Raw genomic sequence first — 18716 nt, forward strand, 5'->3', positions numbered from 1 at the left:
TTATCCTACATGAAAGTGATGCAATTACAAAGCCAGATAACAATTTACTCCTAATCATTATGTCGGGAGGAGTTCTTCAGTCACTAACATACTGGCTTCCAGCCTCCTCTGTACCACAGGAGCAGCACAAAGACGACAAAGAGCACTGGAACAGAAACTTCTGAATACAATACTTCTGGGCCAGATGCAGTACAGATGGTGTTTCTGGAGGCATGCTATTAGAATAGCACAAGCTGAGGAAGACAAAGGTTACTAAGATATTTGGACTTTCAAACATACTTCTGGTTAGATGCCAATATCACACTGCAGTTACAGTTTATATCTTAATATATTTTCACTAGGTACAAAAGTAAATAATTAATCCTTGTAGAGCAAGGATGATGCAGAAGTCTTGGACAGCTCTAGGATAAACAACGTATGGTACATGTTCACATATATATATCTGTAGATTATATCCTGCTGTTCACTGAGCCTCTTATACCTGCCTTCAAAACTCATGCAAACTGTACCTGTAATTTTCCCATTGGCTTCAGATGGAGGCTGCCAGTTAACAATTATTGTCCGAGGTTTTCCCTCTTTGCTCACCACAGTCACATCTTTAGGAGGAGAAGTAGGAACTACAAACAAACAAAGAACAGACTATCAGACTACCACGTTGCACAATTCACTCGATATAAGAAAATAATCTCAGCACCTTCGCTATTCATATGTTTTGCCACTGAAAGAAAGGCACATACAATAATAAGAATTCAAAACATTCAGCTTCAAGTAAAGCTACCATCACAGTGTAGTGATTTACTGCATAGTACTGATTTACTCCATTAAACTGGCAAATGCCATCTGGTGTGCAGTAGCTCCTTTCCATAAGAAGTTACCTGTTTCTACAGCGTTTCTGTCAACAGATGCTGTGATTCATGACTGAATGAGCCCAGGTGTCTTCCAAAAAATGCTGTCTTTGTAAAACCCAAATACATTAGGGTTAATGACTCCTAGCCTGCACTAGGTTGGTCATCAGGAAAATTACATGAACTTGTGAAATAAATACATCCTGTACGCATAGATATATAAAGTATCTCCGTATTTTGCGGTTTATGGTGGGACCAAGACCTAATAGCGCCCATGTTCCCCTCAAATCTGAATCAGCAAAATCCACCAGAGGTTTAGAAACATAACTCATAACTGCTAATTTACTTTACGACTGATCCAGGTGTGATTTGCAAGGAAATTTGCACCGCAGAAGCATTTGAAATCTAGAAATATTTGCTGAACGCAACTGTCCAACTTTTCTCCTTGGGTTGCCTGAGAGAGAGAGAGAGAACTTTTTTTTTTTCCTATCAGGCCCCTCCTGCCTAAAACTCAGAAAATTGCACAAGCCACTCCAGTAAAAGACTGAAATCTGAAACCTTTCTCGCTGTGAACTAAAATATCCAGCTGGGGCTTAGATTAGTGGCTTTCAAATGCACAAAGCCAACATCTCCAAAGGTGCATTAACCAGCTACAGTGTGGAACTCCGCTTTATGAAAAACATGAGACTTCTAATTAGGTAACTTTTAGCAGAGTAAATCTGCCTCGGATATTTAATACTGTAACAGTAATATTTAGAGCTTACACAGTGCCTTCCACATTTAAAGAGCTTTATGTATGTTATCTATCAGAAACTAATCCTTCCATCCTCTGAGGTGGCCACTCTGCAGAATGCAGTCACAGGGATGGTGAAAGTGAAGCTCCAAAATTAGCGCCATTATTATCCAAAACCCTTAAACACATGCTCAGCAGAAACGAACTCAAGCAAAGCATGATTCAAGGCCCTACGGTTAGGTACAGAGACAAAAATCGGGACTAGCCCCTCAAGAGATTACCAGCTCGCAGGCCAACACTGAAATCAGTATCCTGTATTTTTCTTCAGTATTATTTGAGAAGTAAGTCCTATACAACGCAGCTAGTCATGAGTTTTCAAAGATAATGAGTCACACACTCAGGAATTTGGCGAGTAATATAAATCACAAGATCTGCTATGAGAAAATAAATGTAGCCTTTTTTTTTTTTTTTTAATTTGCCTCTTAGTTCCCAAGCTTTTAGGTCATCTTTTCAAATATTTCTCCGCAACCACTCAGACTAGAAATTTATTTTCTATTTAAATAGAAGACATGAAACTTCATGTATTTCACCCTCGCTCATGTATTTTTTTGTTTCAAATTCTCTTTTTGGAACATTTCTGTGCAACTTTAACAGTCCCTATTCTTATCGTAGAGCTATGGATGAGAACTGTATGCGGGGCACCAAAAACCCCAAATAACGCGCACAGTAATCACGACGGGAATCGTGCCTCAGTCCCTGACCTGTGCTGTTGGAGCGGCAGCTGCCTCCACTCCAGATCGCCGGGATTTTCAGGGGAATACTTTCGGACAAAGCAGGCCACCTCTAGGAAAATACATGAATGGGATTCCCACCAAGAACTAAGACAATGATTTCAAAAGTAACCGAAGCTCGCTAAGGGTATATGGGACTTCAGAGTGAGTTAGGAGCTTTTTGATTTTATCCTAGTTTAACCTGATTTGTGCTTTTTTCCTCCTTGCGTTACACTGTCTGGATGACCTGACCGATTCTTTGCATACCTGATTTTTAAACCGGTATCAGAACTATACGGCAATTTAGATAGGCTTTTTGTACGTACAGTTCAAGTAAACAAAAACATAAACACAAGAAGCAACAAATTTAAGCACACAAAGACTCAAAGGAGCTAAAGAGGGACAGGTCTGGCGCAGGAGAGGTACTGCAATACTGCAGTTACTCCGCGAGCCCACGTTCCTCCCAGCAGCCGCAACCCTCTTCTGCTCTGCACTTCGGGAGCGCGTCACTGAGAACCGCAACGGCAATTCATGCTGAAGAGTAAGAATTCAGGGCTGATTTTGACATCTTAATCCCTGTTGGGATTTTTTTTTGACTCATTTGCCTCACGAGCTTTCTTACTCTATAATGATTATTATCATAATTATATCAAATTTTAACGATCATTGGCTAAACTATTTTCTTTGTATTTGCTATTGATGTGCTGCATCCGAGAGGTTTCAGAAGTATGTTCCTTTGTTCTCTCCCATCCGTGAACTGTGGCGTATTATTTATTACTTCTCAGGGACTTGATGAGAATCCTTTTGCATGCAATCACACCTTTGAATTTTGAAGTACGCATGTTGTTGGTTTTTAATCAGGATTTCTGACTAAACTATAAAGAAAAGAAAACCCCCAGCAAGCGCTCATCAGCATAATCATGTTAAATATGTGCACTCCCTCTTCCCGCATTCTGGCGGACTAGACTTGATTCCGGCTGCCCGAAGCATCAGCCCTCCCGGAAGGACAGGAACGAGTACCTAATTCGAAAGTTGTTCCGTGTGCTGTCATACTCCAAGTACTCGATCTTCGACCTTTAGTCACCATCACAGAGAATTCATACAAGGTATTTGGTTTTAACCCGGTCACTAAATAGCTCAAAGTGGTTGCGTTTGCAGTCTGAAAGAAAAGCAAATTGTCAGTAACTTCTGAAAAACGTCAAGTCTCAAGACACCTGGGCCTCAGGCACGTGTTTAAAACATTTTTACATTGCTACATGTTGATAACCATGACCATCGATTCTCTTTTTTGCTTTATCATGCCAATTCGTTAATCAAGAAGTAACGTAGCACTTGTTTTACCCTAAACTAGAAATCGTTTCTGCAGTCAGCAAGAGCATTTAATAACAGTCAATTATAAATTAAAAACGCAATATAATGTCCGGGGCACGCTTGTTATGCAGCAGGCTGAATCACTGTCTGTTGTGGGGGTTAATTTACAGCATTTCATTAAATGATCTAGCAAGGGAAAACAATAAAGCACAGTTAACATTAAATGCCCTTCTTGAAATCCGGATCTTCCTTCCAAATTCATATTAGAATTTTCAGTGAATTTTAAACATACTTCAAAAAAACAACTGAGGATGTAGGTGCTCAGAGACATGGAAAAAATTAAGCTTTATTAATAGGTAGGGTTTTTTTTCAGAAAGAATGATTATCTAGGGACATGCTTAAACTACATAGGGCTTATAGAATGAGTCAGAACTCAGTAACTTCAGGCACAACTTTTTTATCTTTAGGCTAAAAAAAAAAAAAAAAAAAGGTTAGCTACCTCTATCTGTATTCCTCACAGACCTCATCATAGACCTCACAGACCTACATAGAGACACAGACCTACCTTCTTCATAGACCTACAGTAATCTAAAAGTTAGTCATTTCAAAATCTGACAGGCTCATATAACAACTGTATTCACAAATAACTATTTCCTTCAGAAAACAATTGCTTCCAGCTAATTCTCCTTCAAGGAAAAGGATCTATAAATTCACATTACTTCAAGACTCAAATACTGTCCAGTCTAGTCTAATATAGTCCAAATAAAAAAGGACTAAACTCTATAGAGAAAAACGGTATTTCTTGAGTATACAGTGACACCTTTTTAGCTACATTAGCTGAAAGTTCAGCAAACTTCAGCTGTTCATCTGTTAGCCAGGTGAAACTTAGATTTGTACAAAGTCTTTTACATGTTCCCAGACGTGCACTTAGCCACTTAAGACTTCCCGGGGGCGGACGGCAGAGAATAAAATAAAGACATCCTAAAAATAATTAACGTTGAATCCTCCATTACCTTTAAACCTTCAGTTGATGCAAAACTCTGCGACAAAACTAGATCAAACGCAACCTCCCTAGCAGTAACGCGAAACCGTGCGCCCAGAAGAGCTTTCCACCAGCTCTCAGAGTGCCAAGCAATATTTTGCCAGGCTCTTTGCAGTCCAGCTCAGGGACGTTAGGAAATAACAGATGCGCCAGTGGAAGCTGCGAAGAACTCGGGCCTGGACAACTATAGGATTGCCGGTCCATAGGAGAAACCCTTTCCTAGCATCTTACATCACGAGCTGACTTACCCCTGAAACAGCTTTGTTTCTTCTCCAGAATAGCTATGGAAATTCCTAACACCATTTAAGCATTCAGTCCTGTCTGTGGTCCTGTTTAGCTCCCAGCTTCAGTCATACATGGCCGCATGAATCCTTTTTACAGGTTGGAGTCATAACATCATCTGTTACTATGAAATGTGGTATCTTTCCGTTTCACTGCACGTCATCACGAACGTCACACCTGCAAGCCTAACCGGAGCGCTCGACTTCTCTGCCTCCTCCATTATTTGCACCACTTACTGGTTTTAAGTTTGCAGCATATCCCATGATACTACACCCTGTTCACCTAATAGAATTAAACTTCATAAACAGCACCGTGTAAAATTTGTTTTCTTTCTTTGTTTTCTTTCCTAAGTCTAAATCCAGATTTAATGGTTTAGCTTCTGCTCGAGAGCACAGCTAATAAACTACAGGTAGCCTGCGAGCAGGAAAACTCTGCTCCACCAATAAAGGCTCTTTGAAAAATGCTTTCTGATCCACATTAGTGAAACTACACGGTCCAAAGCACAGTGGACTATTTTAGCTTCAGGAACTGCATCACATCTGTTCCTGTGTTTATACACTCTGGACTGACACATCTTGTATATAAACCTGAAAAAACAAGGCTCCTTAAGGTATACTCTCTGAACCTGTATTTGAAGCACGTGGCTTTTTCTTTAACCAAATCTTTTACAAACGTCAGCATAGGAAGTGGGTCCAAAGGTAGAAAATGTTGAGCCAACTGTATCAACACCCAGTTTACTGAAGACGGCGATGGATGAAACAACACCCCGCTGAACAGACGCAGCTCTGGGCACCAGGGAAGGGCCGTGAAGAGAGAATTTCGGTGTGCTGGTCTGACGCCGCTGGGCGAACAGCCTCGAAACGTGCGCTAAGGAGCAAAGCTGCTAGAGAGGGACACGACAGACAATATACTAGCCCATACTTAATAACGCTGCTGGCTTTACTTGACTGAGATACCACAGCTTATTGAACAGCACCGTTGAAAAGAGGTCTGCCCTTCTTAAAATTAGCAATTGCTATTGTTCAACAGAGCAGTACAGAGTTCGTGACTGAAACACAGACTGACAGGCAGGACGAGAGTTCTCCAAACATCACAGGTTAAAACGGATATTAAAGCAAATGTTTTCATACTTAGGCCCTTTCAGACAAATGTTTTTTACAATGAGTAATTCTGAACCGTATTCCATCATTACATATTATTTTTGGTCCACAGTAAAACTTGTTGACCACTGGCCACCAGTGCCGAGAACTGCGGGAGCATTTCATTTACCACTGAGGGTGTTTTTCTTAAGCTCTTAGCTAATGAAGTTGCAGCGTTACATAAATCACTCCTGAGACATCCTCTGCACATGATTCGGGAACGTGGGTTCATAAATAACTTGCCTTTAGAGGAAGAACATACCTACATCTTTCTGTTTCCAAAAAAAAAAAAAAAAATCTGGTTTGTAACAAGATTGCTCTGTAAGATCATAAAGGGAGCTCCACTAGCTGGGTATTTTAACAACCATTTCCTTTGAGGCTCATTTCAAATGTGAAATTTACAGTCAGCATTTTTGAGGTCTCCAGGTAACCATTAACTGTAAAATAATTCAACCCAACCAAAAAAAATCCAAATGAAAAAACCTAACCCCAAATCTAGCCTCCAAATCAAAACAGCGGATGAAGACCTGGGAAGCCAAGGATATCATAAAGGTATTGTTATGTATTTTGCACCCATTCACTTCCTAAAGGAAAGTTTCACCATCAACCTGGTATGACCAGAAAAGCTTGTAAAACAGAAAACAACCTAAAACCATCCGAGTAAATAGTTTCCAGTTAGAGGGTGTGTGTGACTCACCCCACAAATGCAGATTCCTCTGCTAACTGGAGAGAAGCCACTGGTAACACAGACCACATTAACATGCTACTGGCTTCTCTCCAGGGAAGGCCACATCTGTCATACAAAGAGATCATGGTAAGGTAAAACAGCAAGGCTGAAATCAGCCACTGTGTCCACAGTCCCACAGCGGAAAGCAATCCTGGAAGCGTTTTCCCTTCCCTGCTTCCTCGAGTCAGCTCTTCCATTCGCTCCTACACAACACCCCGTCTCAGCCGCTCTCGCGCACACACACAAGAGAGACCACAAAAACATCTACTTTCACCAAATCTACAGGTACCTTTGAAGCGATTATTTCACTGAACACTACTGATGTCAACACAGTCCTGTCATCTCAAATACAACTGGACACAAGCTTACACTGCGCTCTAAGCAACTGTCTTCACTCTCAACTTCCACTTCACCCTGATTTGAACATTAAACCTCTCATTCAAGTACTCCAGCTGTGTTAACGTTGTTGAAACTCCAATACCTTGTACTTTGTATTTGCGGGAATATTGGTTTTCCAGCGAACTGTGTAGTAGCGAGCATCTGTGATCTTCTGGTTCTTTGGCAGAGAGTTGTCTGCCCAAGTGATCCTGATGGTGTCATGACTCAGAATGGAAGCCTGAACTCCCACCGGTGGCATCATGGGAGATGGATCTGGCACTGGAGTGTATGGAGCATTAATAACAAACAAATCAACTTCGGAAGTGTCTAGGGAATTGATGGGTAAAAAGTAGTGTATTATAATTAAAAAGGGAGAAGGTGGCATTTTAATGTAAACAAAAACAAAAAAGGGGAAATGCAGGGTAATACAATGAAATGAAAGGTGAGAAATGGAGAAAAAGAGAGAAAAGTCAGAGTTAATAGGTGACACAAGACTGGCTAATAAAATCACTCTTGCACTGTGTTCCCTTTCTTAAGGCAATGGTGATATACATATGCTATAAAGTTGGCCACCTAATCATACTCGTGTTCAGTCATAAGAACCCCAACATACTTCCAGCATAATGCAGTGATTTTAACTTTGACTTCATTTGCCCCAAAATGTCCACTGATTCCTTTTCCAGAAAAGAGTAACGAGGAAGAAGAGATGGACTTATTCTAGATGGGCAAATACTACTTCATAACAAATTATGGGGAACTCTCATCATCTTTTAAAGAATGTTAATGACAATCAAGTTCCATGTATCCTACGGATTTGCAGCAACTGAAGAAACTGGAATTCCAGTGTCCTCTAGGAACCTGCCAGAATTCCTGGTCTTCAGAAGATTAAGACATTTAGAAGTGTTAAAATCCGAACAACCATCTCTGAAGTACTAAATAATGTCACCAGTGTAGCAGGTAGCACAAGGAGCCAGCGAAGAGCAGTAGCTCGCTTGTGAATGAATTTCTCTGCTTAAAGACTAAGATAACATCAATTTTTTTATTACAAGATGAAACGTTTAATGTAGTGACTGCAGACTGAGAATAAGACAAGAAAATACCAGCATAATAATTCAAAGTCTCAGTGTGAAAGACAAAATCTATACTGGTATTTAAAAAAAAAAACGAAACAAAAACAAAAACAAGTTCAATGCCTTTAGAACTGGCACAATTTGTGCTAAAATTAGAGTAACTTTTTGAATAAGGACATCTGGGAGTTGCTGAAGGGTAAATTTTGTAATTTAATCATAAAATCAATTTTAGGTGGTTTGATAAACGGAGGAACCATGCAAGGTAAGCACCGAAACAGTAAGGCCAATCAGTTAAATAAATGGAGAGTACTTGATGACACTGAAAAACAACACTCTTACATTACACATCATCACATTTTCAGCTGCTGTGCCGGTTGCATGTTAACGATTTTCAGCTGCGCAAAACGTGAAAGCAACCCCTCGCCTTTACCTGAATGAGGCCGAGTCACTGCACTCTCGTAGAGAGGGATTCCTTCACCGACGTTGTTAAATGCTTTCAGAGTTATGACGTAGTGGGAGCTTGGGTCTGAAGGAAGAAAAATTCAGATGTATTTTTAGTGCAAACTCTTTTTTGCTCCTGCCTTTTCGCTGCTTCATTCACGCTAAATGAAGCCACGTGCAGAGATGCTCCTACTTCAGGTCTACTCTAGTTATTTTAGGTATGTCAGCTGAAAGTGAACCCAAGTGAAAGCATCAAATCAAAACGCACTAAGCGTCAAGATCAGTGAATTTAGGAGTCTGGGGGTTTTTTTCCTCCCTTTCCCTAAGCATTCCTCTATCAACAGAAAAGTGAGTTTATTTTAAATTGAACAACAGTTTGCAGTCTCAGTATAGTATCTTCACTATGAAAAAGATCCTCTTAGAAGACATGATTGTAGTTGCATTTATTTATAATACCATAACTAGAAAGCAGTAACATAGATGAAAGATAAAATCCAGGTGTTGATGTTAATTCATTTTCCTTACCTAAGTTCTCAATGGTGTAATATCTCTGTTTGTAGTCCACCTTGATGGTCTGTGCGTGGGGACTGCCAATGCCATACCCTATAGCATAGCCTCTTACCACAATGTTCTGGTTTTCAGGCGGAGTCCAGCTTACTACAATACTGGTGACAAGTGGGCGGACATGCAAGGAACTTGGCACTTCAGGAACACGAGTTTCTATTAAAGAAAAATGATGAATTTAAAGGATTTCTCTTAAATAAAGGTAATTACATGAAGGAGTCTTATAAGCCACTGAGGTCAAATGTAGCACTTTTACTTTGTGTTTGTATTAAAATGAGAATACTTCAAAGGAGAGATCTTCGTTGTACAAGAGAAAGTAAAGCACTCTAATAAGCAGAAGAAAATTAACACAGTTTTGTATAATAATATACTTCGATAGATACTAGTTTTAAAAGAAAGGGCAGTCATAATGAAGAAAAGTATCAGATCTGCTTCAAGGCGGACTTCTTTGATTTTTGAGTTTTGTGCCTGTTCCTTCCCATTTGTAATTTTTCAAGTTTGCTTTAAATTTATCACTTCCCTCCCATTCACAAAGCATATTACTTGCTTGTAGGCACTAAAACAATTACCTTGAAAACACACTGATGATGAAAGAAAGGTTTCTGAGCTCACTACAGGATTAAATAAAATATTCCAAAGCTCTAACAATTACCAAGAAACTGGATATTGCATTTACTACAAGGGTTTGTTGTGTAGATCCCACCTTACTTGTCACTCTTTAAACCCTTGAATCTCTCTTAAATAGTTCACAGAACATATGCAGAGACTACATGGCCATACCACGAGATCAAAAAATACCCATAGGATCCATAGCCTCCCCCCGCAAAAAGCAACACGAACCTCATCACAATCCAATAGCTAGGTGGAAAGTGAATCCTTAATAACAGAAGGACTTCCATAGTATGTAACTGCAATCCCCTAATATTTTTAATAAAAGGATTTTTTTCCCACTGCTAATTAGAACTTAAAAGCAATCCAAAAGAACGGCTGTACGTACTGATGTCCATACCTATGTTTAACCTCTTGAAAATCGAGTAAGTAGCTCTGTCAGACCACTAGTACATGCCTTATGTCGGCAGATATTAAATATTCTATATAATACTAAGTTGAGCTCCCCATTGTAAAATAAAATCAGTTCAGAAAGTTCTGCTTCCTGCAGGGATTGCCTTTTAAAGAAACATGTTGCATTCATCAAAAAACATTTAATAAACCACCACAGCAATATTATTTGGATCATAACAATGCCATTGGCTTACTAGCCCAAAGAGCTTATGGTCTCCAGCTGACACAGCTGATCGCTTAAAGTTCACAACTGTTAAATAAAGAAAAGCTACAGAATTGCAATATAAGAGTTATAAGTTTTTAACTGCACAAAAGTCAGTGTCTTGGGGATAAACGCTGGGCAACTGTTTAACAACTTCAGCATTTATGGCAGGACTTGTACCAGCTCTACACAATTAGAAACTAACACAAAATTGTAATGGTCTAACTCCCATTTACACTGAGGACTCTATAAAGTGAATTATATTCTATTTAAATTCAAAAAGCAGCCACAGAATAAATAGTAATCAGGTCTTACATGTATACTGAACCCAAGTAATTAAAGATTAGCTGTAAATACATTGCATGGTATTAAAATTATCCATATGGCCTTTCAAAGAAAGAAAAGCGAAAAATATAAATCTCCTTTCCAGTATGCACACACACAAGCATCTCACACATGTATACATAACGCTATGACTACCATATTACATTGTCTTAATTGGGAATTTTCATTAAATTGTACGTTGTAAAGGGCACGCATATGTACAAAGAAAGTTAGATTTCCTGGAACAACAGTAATATTCCAATTTGGAAATGACTAAAATTACAAAACCAACACAGCATGAAAGGGTTCTTTTTTTCTCCTTCCTCCCTCCCTGCTGAAATTTAATCCTGAGGCTATCCTCTGACAAAGAATTGTTAACTCTAACTCAAAAGGCGAGTACATTTTCAGTACCTTAAGTACCGTTTACAGAATTCTGCTTCAGCTGGGGGAACCAGCGGTCTTTCAAAGCTACAAGATTGTGTCATATCCAGTTAGAGAAAGACAGACTCACAGATGCAAGCAATTTCAGCTTTAAAAAGTAAACTTTCAATAGCTTACAAAACTGAACTCTACTGTTAAATTGTTTTTTGTGGATAGTTAAGCAAAGGAAAATAAGAAATAAGAGGGCATATATTAAGTTGAGCATCAACTTTGCATAACGCAAAGATCGAAACATCGGCTCTCAAGGAGTTTAATCAGCTGGCTATTTAAGCAATCTTCCAACAGCACTGAGCAAGTATTGAAGCTCTTTTATAATTCTGTCTCCCAGCTACCAGCATAACTGAATCTCAAATCACATGGACCTGAAAGACATTAGTGGCATCTCTCGCGCACTAACTAAGCTAGAACGAGACCTTCAAGCTACTCTAACACAGCAAAGGGGGACTGGCCTGCAAAAAGCTAAGTGTACGGTAACGTGGGTGCAACAAAACTGATCAAATGGCTTTCTGAAATAGGTACAGTCTACCCAGAACCACCATACACAGGTAGGCAGATCCAGAGAGATCTGCCTGCCACAATATAATACAGTGATACTTTTAAAAGTGGTACTCTTCTTCCTCAATTTCAAATTGCTTTTAGACAAGATTCTGCAGGAAGCCCACAAATTTCCTTACTTGCATTCTTCTGTAAGAGGCAGGTTGCCATTTGACCAACTATCAAAAGTCAAATTTTTTCACAGAACATTTTCTACCTTTATTGTTAACTTCTACATTGGAAAAACAAGATGTTAACAAGGTTCTGTACACCATGCATCATGAACCTATGGCTTTGGTGAAGACTTAATTTTTGATAGAAGAGGGTAGGGTCTACACTGGTCTACTAGCATTGAAAATATAATCTGTCTCCTATTTTCTAAAGCGGCAAAACAACAACGACTGTCGGTCAAATGCCCTCTTGCCTCTTTATTCTTTCCTTCAGAAGGACAACATAAGAAAGAAAAAAAAATACAGGAAAAATATTTTAACAGAGCGTGGTATTAATGAAATATAGTGGTAAGACTGCAAGTATACACGGGCATCTGCCACACTTTCCACTGTTTCTTTCCTACTGCGGCATCTCTCTTACATTCAACGCAGATTACAACCACAACGCAGGCACTCATAATCCACGCTGTGGTCAACAGAACTATGTCTAGTTTATCACTGCATCATATCTTTGAACGTCAAATCACTAGTCTAAACTCTTTGAGGTATACTTCAATGGTTACACATTAGCATACTGTAGGTGCTACACAAACACAACCATTATTTTACTTCCCTCGAGGGAAACAATCCTCCTACCTCCATTTTGTAGCATGCAAACACCTGCATGATTAACAAGATGAATTTTATTACAATATAAAAAAGAGCCATTATTATTATATAAATCTTATTATATATTGTTATATAAATATTCAGTCACTGATGTTATCATTCATAATTGGTATTTCTTACCAGGAAAAACATAGTGCTAGCATGCAGCACTAAAAAATAAAGAAGCAGGACTTAATTTAAAGCCATTCTATTGACTTAGCAAGAATTTTATGTTAAAATAGACATTAACTTCACTTAAACATAAATAAAACACATTGTACAATTAGAATACAGCAAAAGTAATTGAGCAAAGTCATGCTTATCTTTAAGAGGGCAATCAGACTTTACTGTACCCTGCCCATGAATTTTGATGTCTTTAGCGTGACAAACACGCTCTCACTTATGACCTTACCATCTAGATCACTCTCAAACGTTTCTGCCGATACCCAGTCAGTAGCCGGTCCAGTGCCGTTAACAGTCAAGGCAGCTACGCGGAAGCTGTATTCTGTGCCTCGTTCGAGACCTGACAGACAAAGAGGAGCCAGGACATCAAACCAGGAATTCCAGCTGTGAGTACAGGAATCCCGACTCCTAATTAAAATACTTATTTCCACTGCAAGTATAATCTGATAGTAATGTCCTTTCACCCCAAATCTGAGCATAACCTGAGGTCAGGAAGGGAAATCAGCACGACCCTCAGTGCAACTCCGTCAAGGAAGCTGACACCAATTAGGGTGCAACAGCTAAACTGTGCCCGGAGACGCCCAGGGCTGTGACACTACGCAGAGCCTCCCGGTAGGTCGCCGGCAGACACCATGAGGTACCGTTTCCAGCCTCAGCAGTCAGACTTTACTCTTCAGGCTATTAATTAGTTTTAAGTTCAGAACCACTCACGCCTGTAACTAAGCATAGGTGTATAGTATAGATGAGCGACCAAAATGTGTAAGCAGTTAGTTTATGGTACACAAGAGCATACAAGCAAGAACCAAAGCAAAATGAAAACGCACTCAAAAATTTGATACGTAGAACTTTTAAAACAGGCTTTTGTTGCTGGCAAAAACATCTTCTCGTTACAGGTACAAAGCAAACCCCTACTCGGTGAGAAAACTGAAATTTACTGAGTCACAGGGCTGCCGGTTCTGAGAACAAACCACCTTCTTAAAAAGTGTATATTCACTTTCTAATGAGGTACAACAACTTCTCTTTTGGCCAACTGCTCATTTACAGAGATTAAAAAGAAAAAATGAACACGTTCTCATGTCCTGTTTATTTCTACTGCACAGAAACAGGATAGTTGCTTATGTAGTAAAGATTTTTAAAGGATTTCTCCAATCCACTTTGCAAAGTAATAGCAAAATTAGGGCTGGGAAACAGGCCACTAGACTTCAGTTTCCACTAGCCAGCCTACCTCAAAACTTACAACCACTCATTTTAAACGCTTTTGTTTCTTCTTCCAAGGTAAGTACCCTAGATAAACACGTCTCTGAGCCTCAGCCCACTGAAAGCAACTGAAAAGGCATTCTGATAACAAATGCTTGCAAATATTAGCTCACCTTCAATTAGCTGAAACAGCTGTGTCCCACCAATGCTCTCCGTTACATCGCTCTTACGGGACACTTTACGGTAGCGAATTTTGTAGCCAGTGATTTGTCCGCTGTGTGTTCCTAGAGGCGGAGGCTGCCACTGTAGCATGATGCTCTGGGGAAGGTAGAAGGTAATCGCAAAGTCATTGCTTCCCACACAGCCACAGAAACTGCTCTAGTGCTAGTACTTCATGAAATGCAAGATAGTCAAGCCTGCCTATAGAAAACACTGCATTTTCATGTATGTAAAATGTAGGCTACCTGTAAAAAGTAAAAAAACAGGCCACAGACATGCCAGTAAAAGTTCGTCTCAAAGCGCTTCAACCCCATTAGACCTTCTGATTTCATTTCACAAACAGCCTCTTGGCTTCCCATTTCATTTTCATTGTGTTGCCTTAAGATATGGTTTACGTAAGGACCCATCTTTAAGAATCAGTACCTTCTTTAAGGGGTACACGTTATCCGAGCTGTAGTTTGTGTGCGTGAAGAGTTTTTTGACTCTTTTTTGGTTTGGGTTTTTCTTTAATCATAATTAATAAAAGCAGAGGTTTGGAAGAGGGTTTGGAACAAGTGTTTTTTTAAATCTCCAATCATAATCACTAAAGTCTTAATGACTAAGTACGTCATTTTCTCTTTTAAAGTGGCCCAGGACACTCTAAACATGCATATGTATGCACACATACTGCAAACAGTAGTTAATCAACAGGAACATATTCATGCTCTGGTGCTTCAGGCTTTTGTGCCTGATTAAACCTTGCTTTCTTTCATAATTAGCCTCCATGCTGAACTGTGGTGCACCGTGGCTGTCTTCCCTGCATTCAGTGATGCACAACCCACAACAGAGCTTCTGACATTTCAAGCCCCACATTCAGATATTCTCCTGGTGGGTAACTCATATACAAATAACTGGAAAGCAGCATGGCAGAAAAAAGGCCTGGAGCAGCCCTCAATATTGGCTGATCTAAGACCCATCAACCCTTCATTTAGCCATGAGGAACAGCAAATTCTCCGCATCTTACCTTGGAATTCCGAACCTCCAGGGTTAGATTCTGTGGTGGGGCGCTGGGGACTAGAAACATTAAAGGAATTACAACTCAAAAATTTCCATCTACTATATCAAATACTCTATTTCCACATACAACTACTCTCTGATATCATTCCACTGTGAAAGCACAAGTCATTCTGGTTTAAGACACTGTATACAGTAAACACAAAATTCTACCAGGAGTATTTTACGACATACATTTTACGACTGGTCAGCTGAGGAGGTTGACCTATTTTCATCACAAAGAATGAATTTACGTTTTATTCAGGCTCCTTCTTACCACAGGTACCTAAATAAAAAAAGTCCCCTACTTAAAGATACGAAGCATCACACTTCTCATTAACTCTAGCAAGAGAGATCATGGTCAGTACTTTTCAAATTCAAGACTTTCATTTAGATCCTTGATTCTGGGAATCCACATTTAAGATTCTAGTCATGCTTTTTATATCATGACAGTTCTTGCTCTTAAATCTCCGCTATCTGTTAATTCTGTAGTTAGCAGTAGCAGCTTGCTCGTCAGGACATTAAAAGTCCATTAGACAGAAAGGCTATTTAAGAGAGAACCTGAGACCCAGGAAACCCTTGCTGCAGCACTGCAGTGGTGAAAAGACTCACCAAATTTTATCTCCAAGGCATAGACAGGGAGTTCCCTGACAAGAAGGTGGGGCTCTAGCAAAAACAAAAGCCCAAGGAAGCAGCACAACAGGGCTGGAGATTGTTCTGGCCACCATATTCCGTTCTCCGAATGACTCTCACCAGTCGGACCAATACCTAAGAAGCCCTTCTTGAATGCATGAATTGAAAGCAGCCCTGTGATAACTGAAACGTACACCAGGGACTGGTTAAATATTCCTCTCCCACTATCACACAATAGAAGTGAAGAGATTACGAGAATGTATTTTTCCTTCTCTCTTGCCAGCCGATCCGAGTCTGCGATCACCACAGGTAAGGATTAAGTGCTACAACCTTTAAAAAGCAAGAACACAAATAGAAGGGATTTCTTATGGGTGGATATTCCATGCTTAGATAGCAAAGATAGAGCATATGTTTGCATGTTTACAGAGCAGCTATACAATCAGAAGGACCATGACATGCTGATGGCGTTCAGAGAGACTGTAAGGACACGACAGTAAGGGAAACGGCCTTCATCAGGGTGCAATGCAGAGATTACGCTTCTAATTATGATAAATGATTACTGCCTAAAGATCAAGAAGACCATAAGAAGAGAAGCAATGCTTGGCAATGAGCAGCACATAAGCCCCTGGTTCAAAATGAAGAGCTCTTCTGCAACAAACCACCATAATGTACGTAGATTAAGAGCAACAACCTACATAAAAATGGGGGAGTTTGTTAAAAAGACACTAAAAGGAGCAGCTAAAAACAAAATCTTTGCAGGAGGCATGGAAATTGCCTATAGACACTACAATTAAGAAAACACAAGATGGAAATTCATCCAAAAAGATTTGAGAAATTGTAGAAGCAGAACAGCAAGATTAAGCAGCAGGGTCATAAGACTGTTAGAAGCAACACGACATCCTTCAGAAAGCTGAAGGCCTATCGTATGCAGAAAATAAATTCTGACAGGTTAAATGCAGAAACGTAACTCAGGCCAAAAAGAATTTAAGGAACAACTTGCAAGTGACATCTAAACCGGTAATACATTTTTCTTCAACAAATAAGGAACAGGAAACCCTTCAGAGAATATGCAGAGTTAGCAGATGATCAGGGTAGGACAGAAGAAGAAGAAAGGGCCATCCAAACTAACCTTTTTGCATTTGAACCGACTGGAAGGAAGAGAAGAGGTTTCCGTGACATCCCTTATAAGGGATTTACAGGAGCTCTCAAACGGAAATGTCAATAGAAGCGATTATGGAAGAGTCAGACATAATGGCGACGAGCACGTTGCCCGGATTTGCTGCTATTCACCCAAGAGTTCTAAGGGAACTGGGAATGAAACAGCTGCAGTACTAACGGTAGGGTATAACCTCTCACTTAAAGGTATCCTGATACCCAAGGATTGGGAGATGCCAATTTTTGAAAGGAGTTCTGTGGGTGAAAACACTAGAAACCTCAGGTAGTAAGCCAGACACCCATATTGGACAAATAAACTGCAGCTATAATAAAGCATGGCATTCATAAATACCATAAATACATGGACAAATATGACATGTTTGCCACGAGACAATGTCATTTTTCTGAAGAGAAGTCCTCAGGGACCTGCCTTTGGAGGAGTTCTTTCAAGACCTTAAGCAACTATGGGATAGGAGGCAAGTTCTCGCCTGAATAAATAACCGTTAAAAGAAAGGAAAGAGAAGATAGGGAGCGTATGTGGTGGGAAATGATGGGTGGAGTTTCACAGTGAAATGTGCTGAGACCCTTATTCAACACATCATGAAGTGATGAAAAGGGAATGAACAGTGAGGTGACAAGCTTCGCTGGATAGTACCGACAAGATCTGACTGCAAAGAACTGCAGAAAGACCTCAGGAGATTTAGCGCTCGGATGTTAAAGGGGCAGATGAAACTCAAGGTAAAGTTATACAGATGGAAACAAAGGTCCTAACTCCACACACAAAATCAGGCCTCTAAGCAGATGACTGTCACGGAGGAGTAAGACCACTCTTCCCCCAAAAAGTCACCGCAGCGATCAGAATGAGCCAAAAAAGCCAGTCAAATAGGAATTACAGACTTGCATCTTTAATGCAATTTTGTTACCCTCCACCTCTGTTTTTAAAAGCATCCTGCTTCTCGTTACATCTGGTTTCGGTCACTCACGGAGACAGGATTCCAGGCTAGGCTGATTTTTGGTCTGACTGTTCTTATCTATATTTCAACTTTTATATTAATGTTAACTCCGGTCATTCTGCAATTGTTCATATATGCATATTTGCTCACATTACCCTTTCATTCAGCTTACAGAAAATGCTGTCACCACTTCCTGCTTTCAGTATTCTATACAACTGACTTAATAATATCTGTGCTGGAGTCCAAACAAAAATACACACTTTCCCATACAACTGCAGTCAATCAAAATAAAAATACTCCAAAGATAAAAGTCTGCTTATATGTAAAAATACTATAGAGGCTAGAAAATATTTTGGAGTTGTTGGTTCAATATAATTTTGTTTCTGTCCACTGTTTTGTGGAGACAATAACCCATGAAATATACTACAGCTGTTGAAATTAAGGACATTGTTGTTCCATTCACAGAACAGCAGATACTTTGGCAGGTATGGCAATTTTCCTTCACTCAATTCAGAAAGCCTCAAGGGGAACTGTCAGCATGCACAGACGTATGCAGCAACCACACTATTAATGAAACAGGGCAACGCTGAACAAAAAATTTCCAAGTCTTTCTGGTTAAGAATCCACTTAAAAGAAGTAACCACATGAATCCTGTAAAAAA

General features: G+C 39.7%; 1 protein-coding gene across 17 annotated transcripts in view; it reads right to left on the reverse strand.

The window, feature by feature from the left end:
- Positions 1 to 18716, reverse strand: part of NEO1 (neogenin 1) — a 220724-nt gene that overhangs the window by 25883 nt on the left and 176125 nt on the right. For 10 of the 17 annotated variants that reach the window (XM_068958974.1, XM_068958980.1, XM_068958970.1 and 7 more), the window contains exons 12-19: positions 15286 to 15335; positions 14237 to 14381; positions 13096 to 13206; positions 9264 to 9458; positions 8728 to 8823; positions 7331 to 7554; positions 3369 to 3507; positions 510 to 617 (exon numbers count right to left, since the gene is read on the reverse strand). In XM_068958974.1, the coding sequence (XP_068815075.1) occupies positions 510 to 617; positions 3369 to 3507; positions 7331 to 7554; positions 8728 to 8823; positions 9264 to 9458; positions 13096 to 13206; positions 14237 to 14381; positions 15286 to 15335 (1068 nt within the window). The remainder of the gene's footprint in view (positions 1 to 509; positions 618 to 3368; positions 3508 to 7330; positions 7555 to 8727; positions 8824 to 9263; positions 9459 to 13095; positions 13207 to 14236; positions 14382 to 15285; positions 15336 to 18716) is intronic. The other 7 variants (XM_068958976.1, XM_068958979.1, XM_068958981.1 and 4 more) reach the window with 1 other exon arrangement.

Source organism: Struthio camelus, chromosome 12 (assembly GCF_040807025.1).
Source record: "Struthio camelus isolate bStrCam1 chromosome 12, bStrCam1.hap1, whole genome shotgun sequence".
Classification (NCBI taxonomy): Eukaryota; Metazoa; Chordata; class Aves; order Struthioniformes; family Struthionidae; genus Struthio; species Struthio camelus.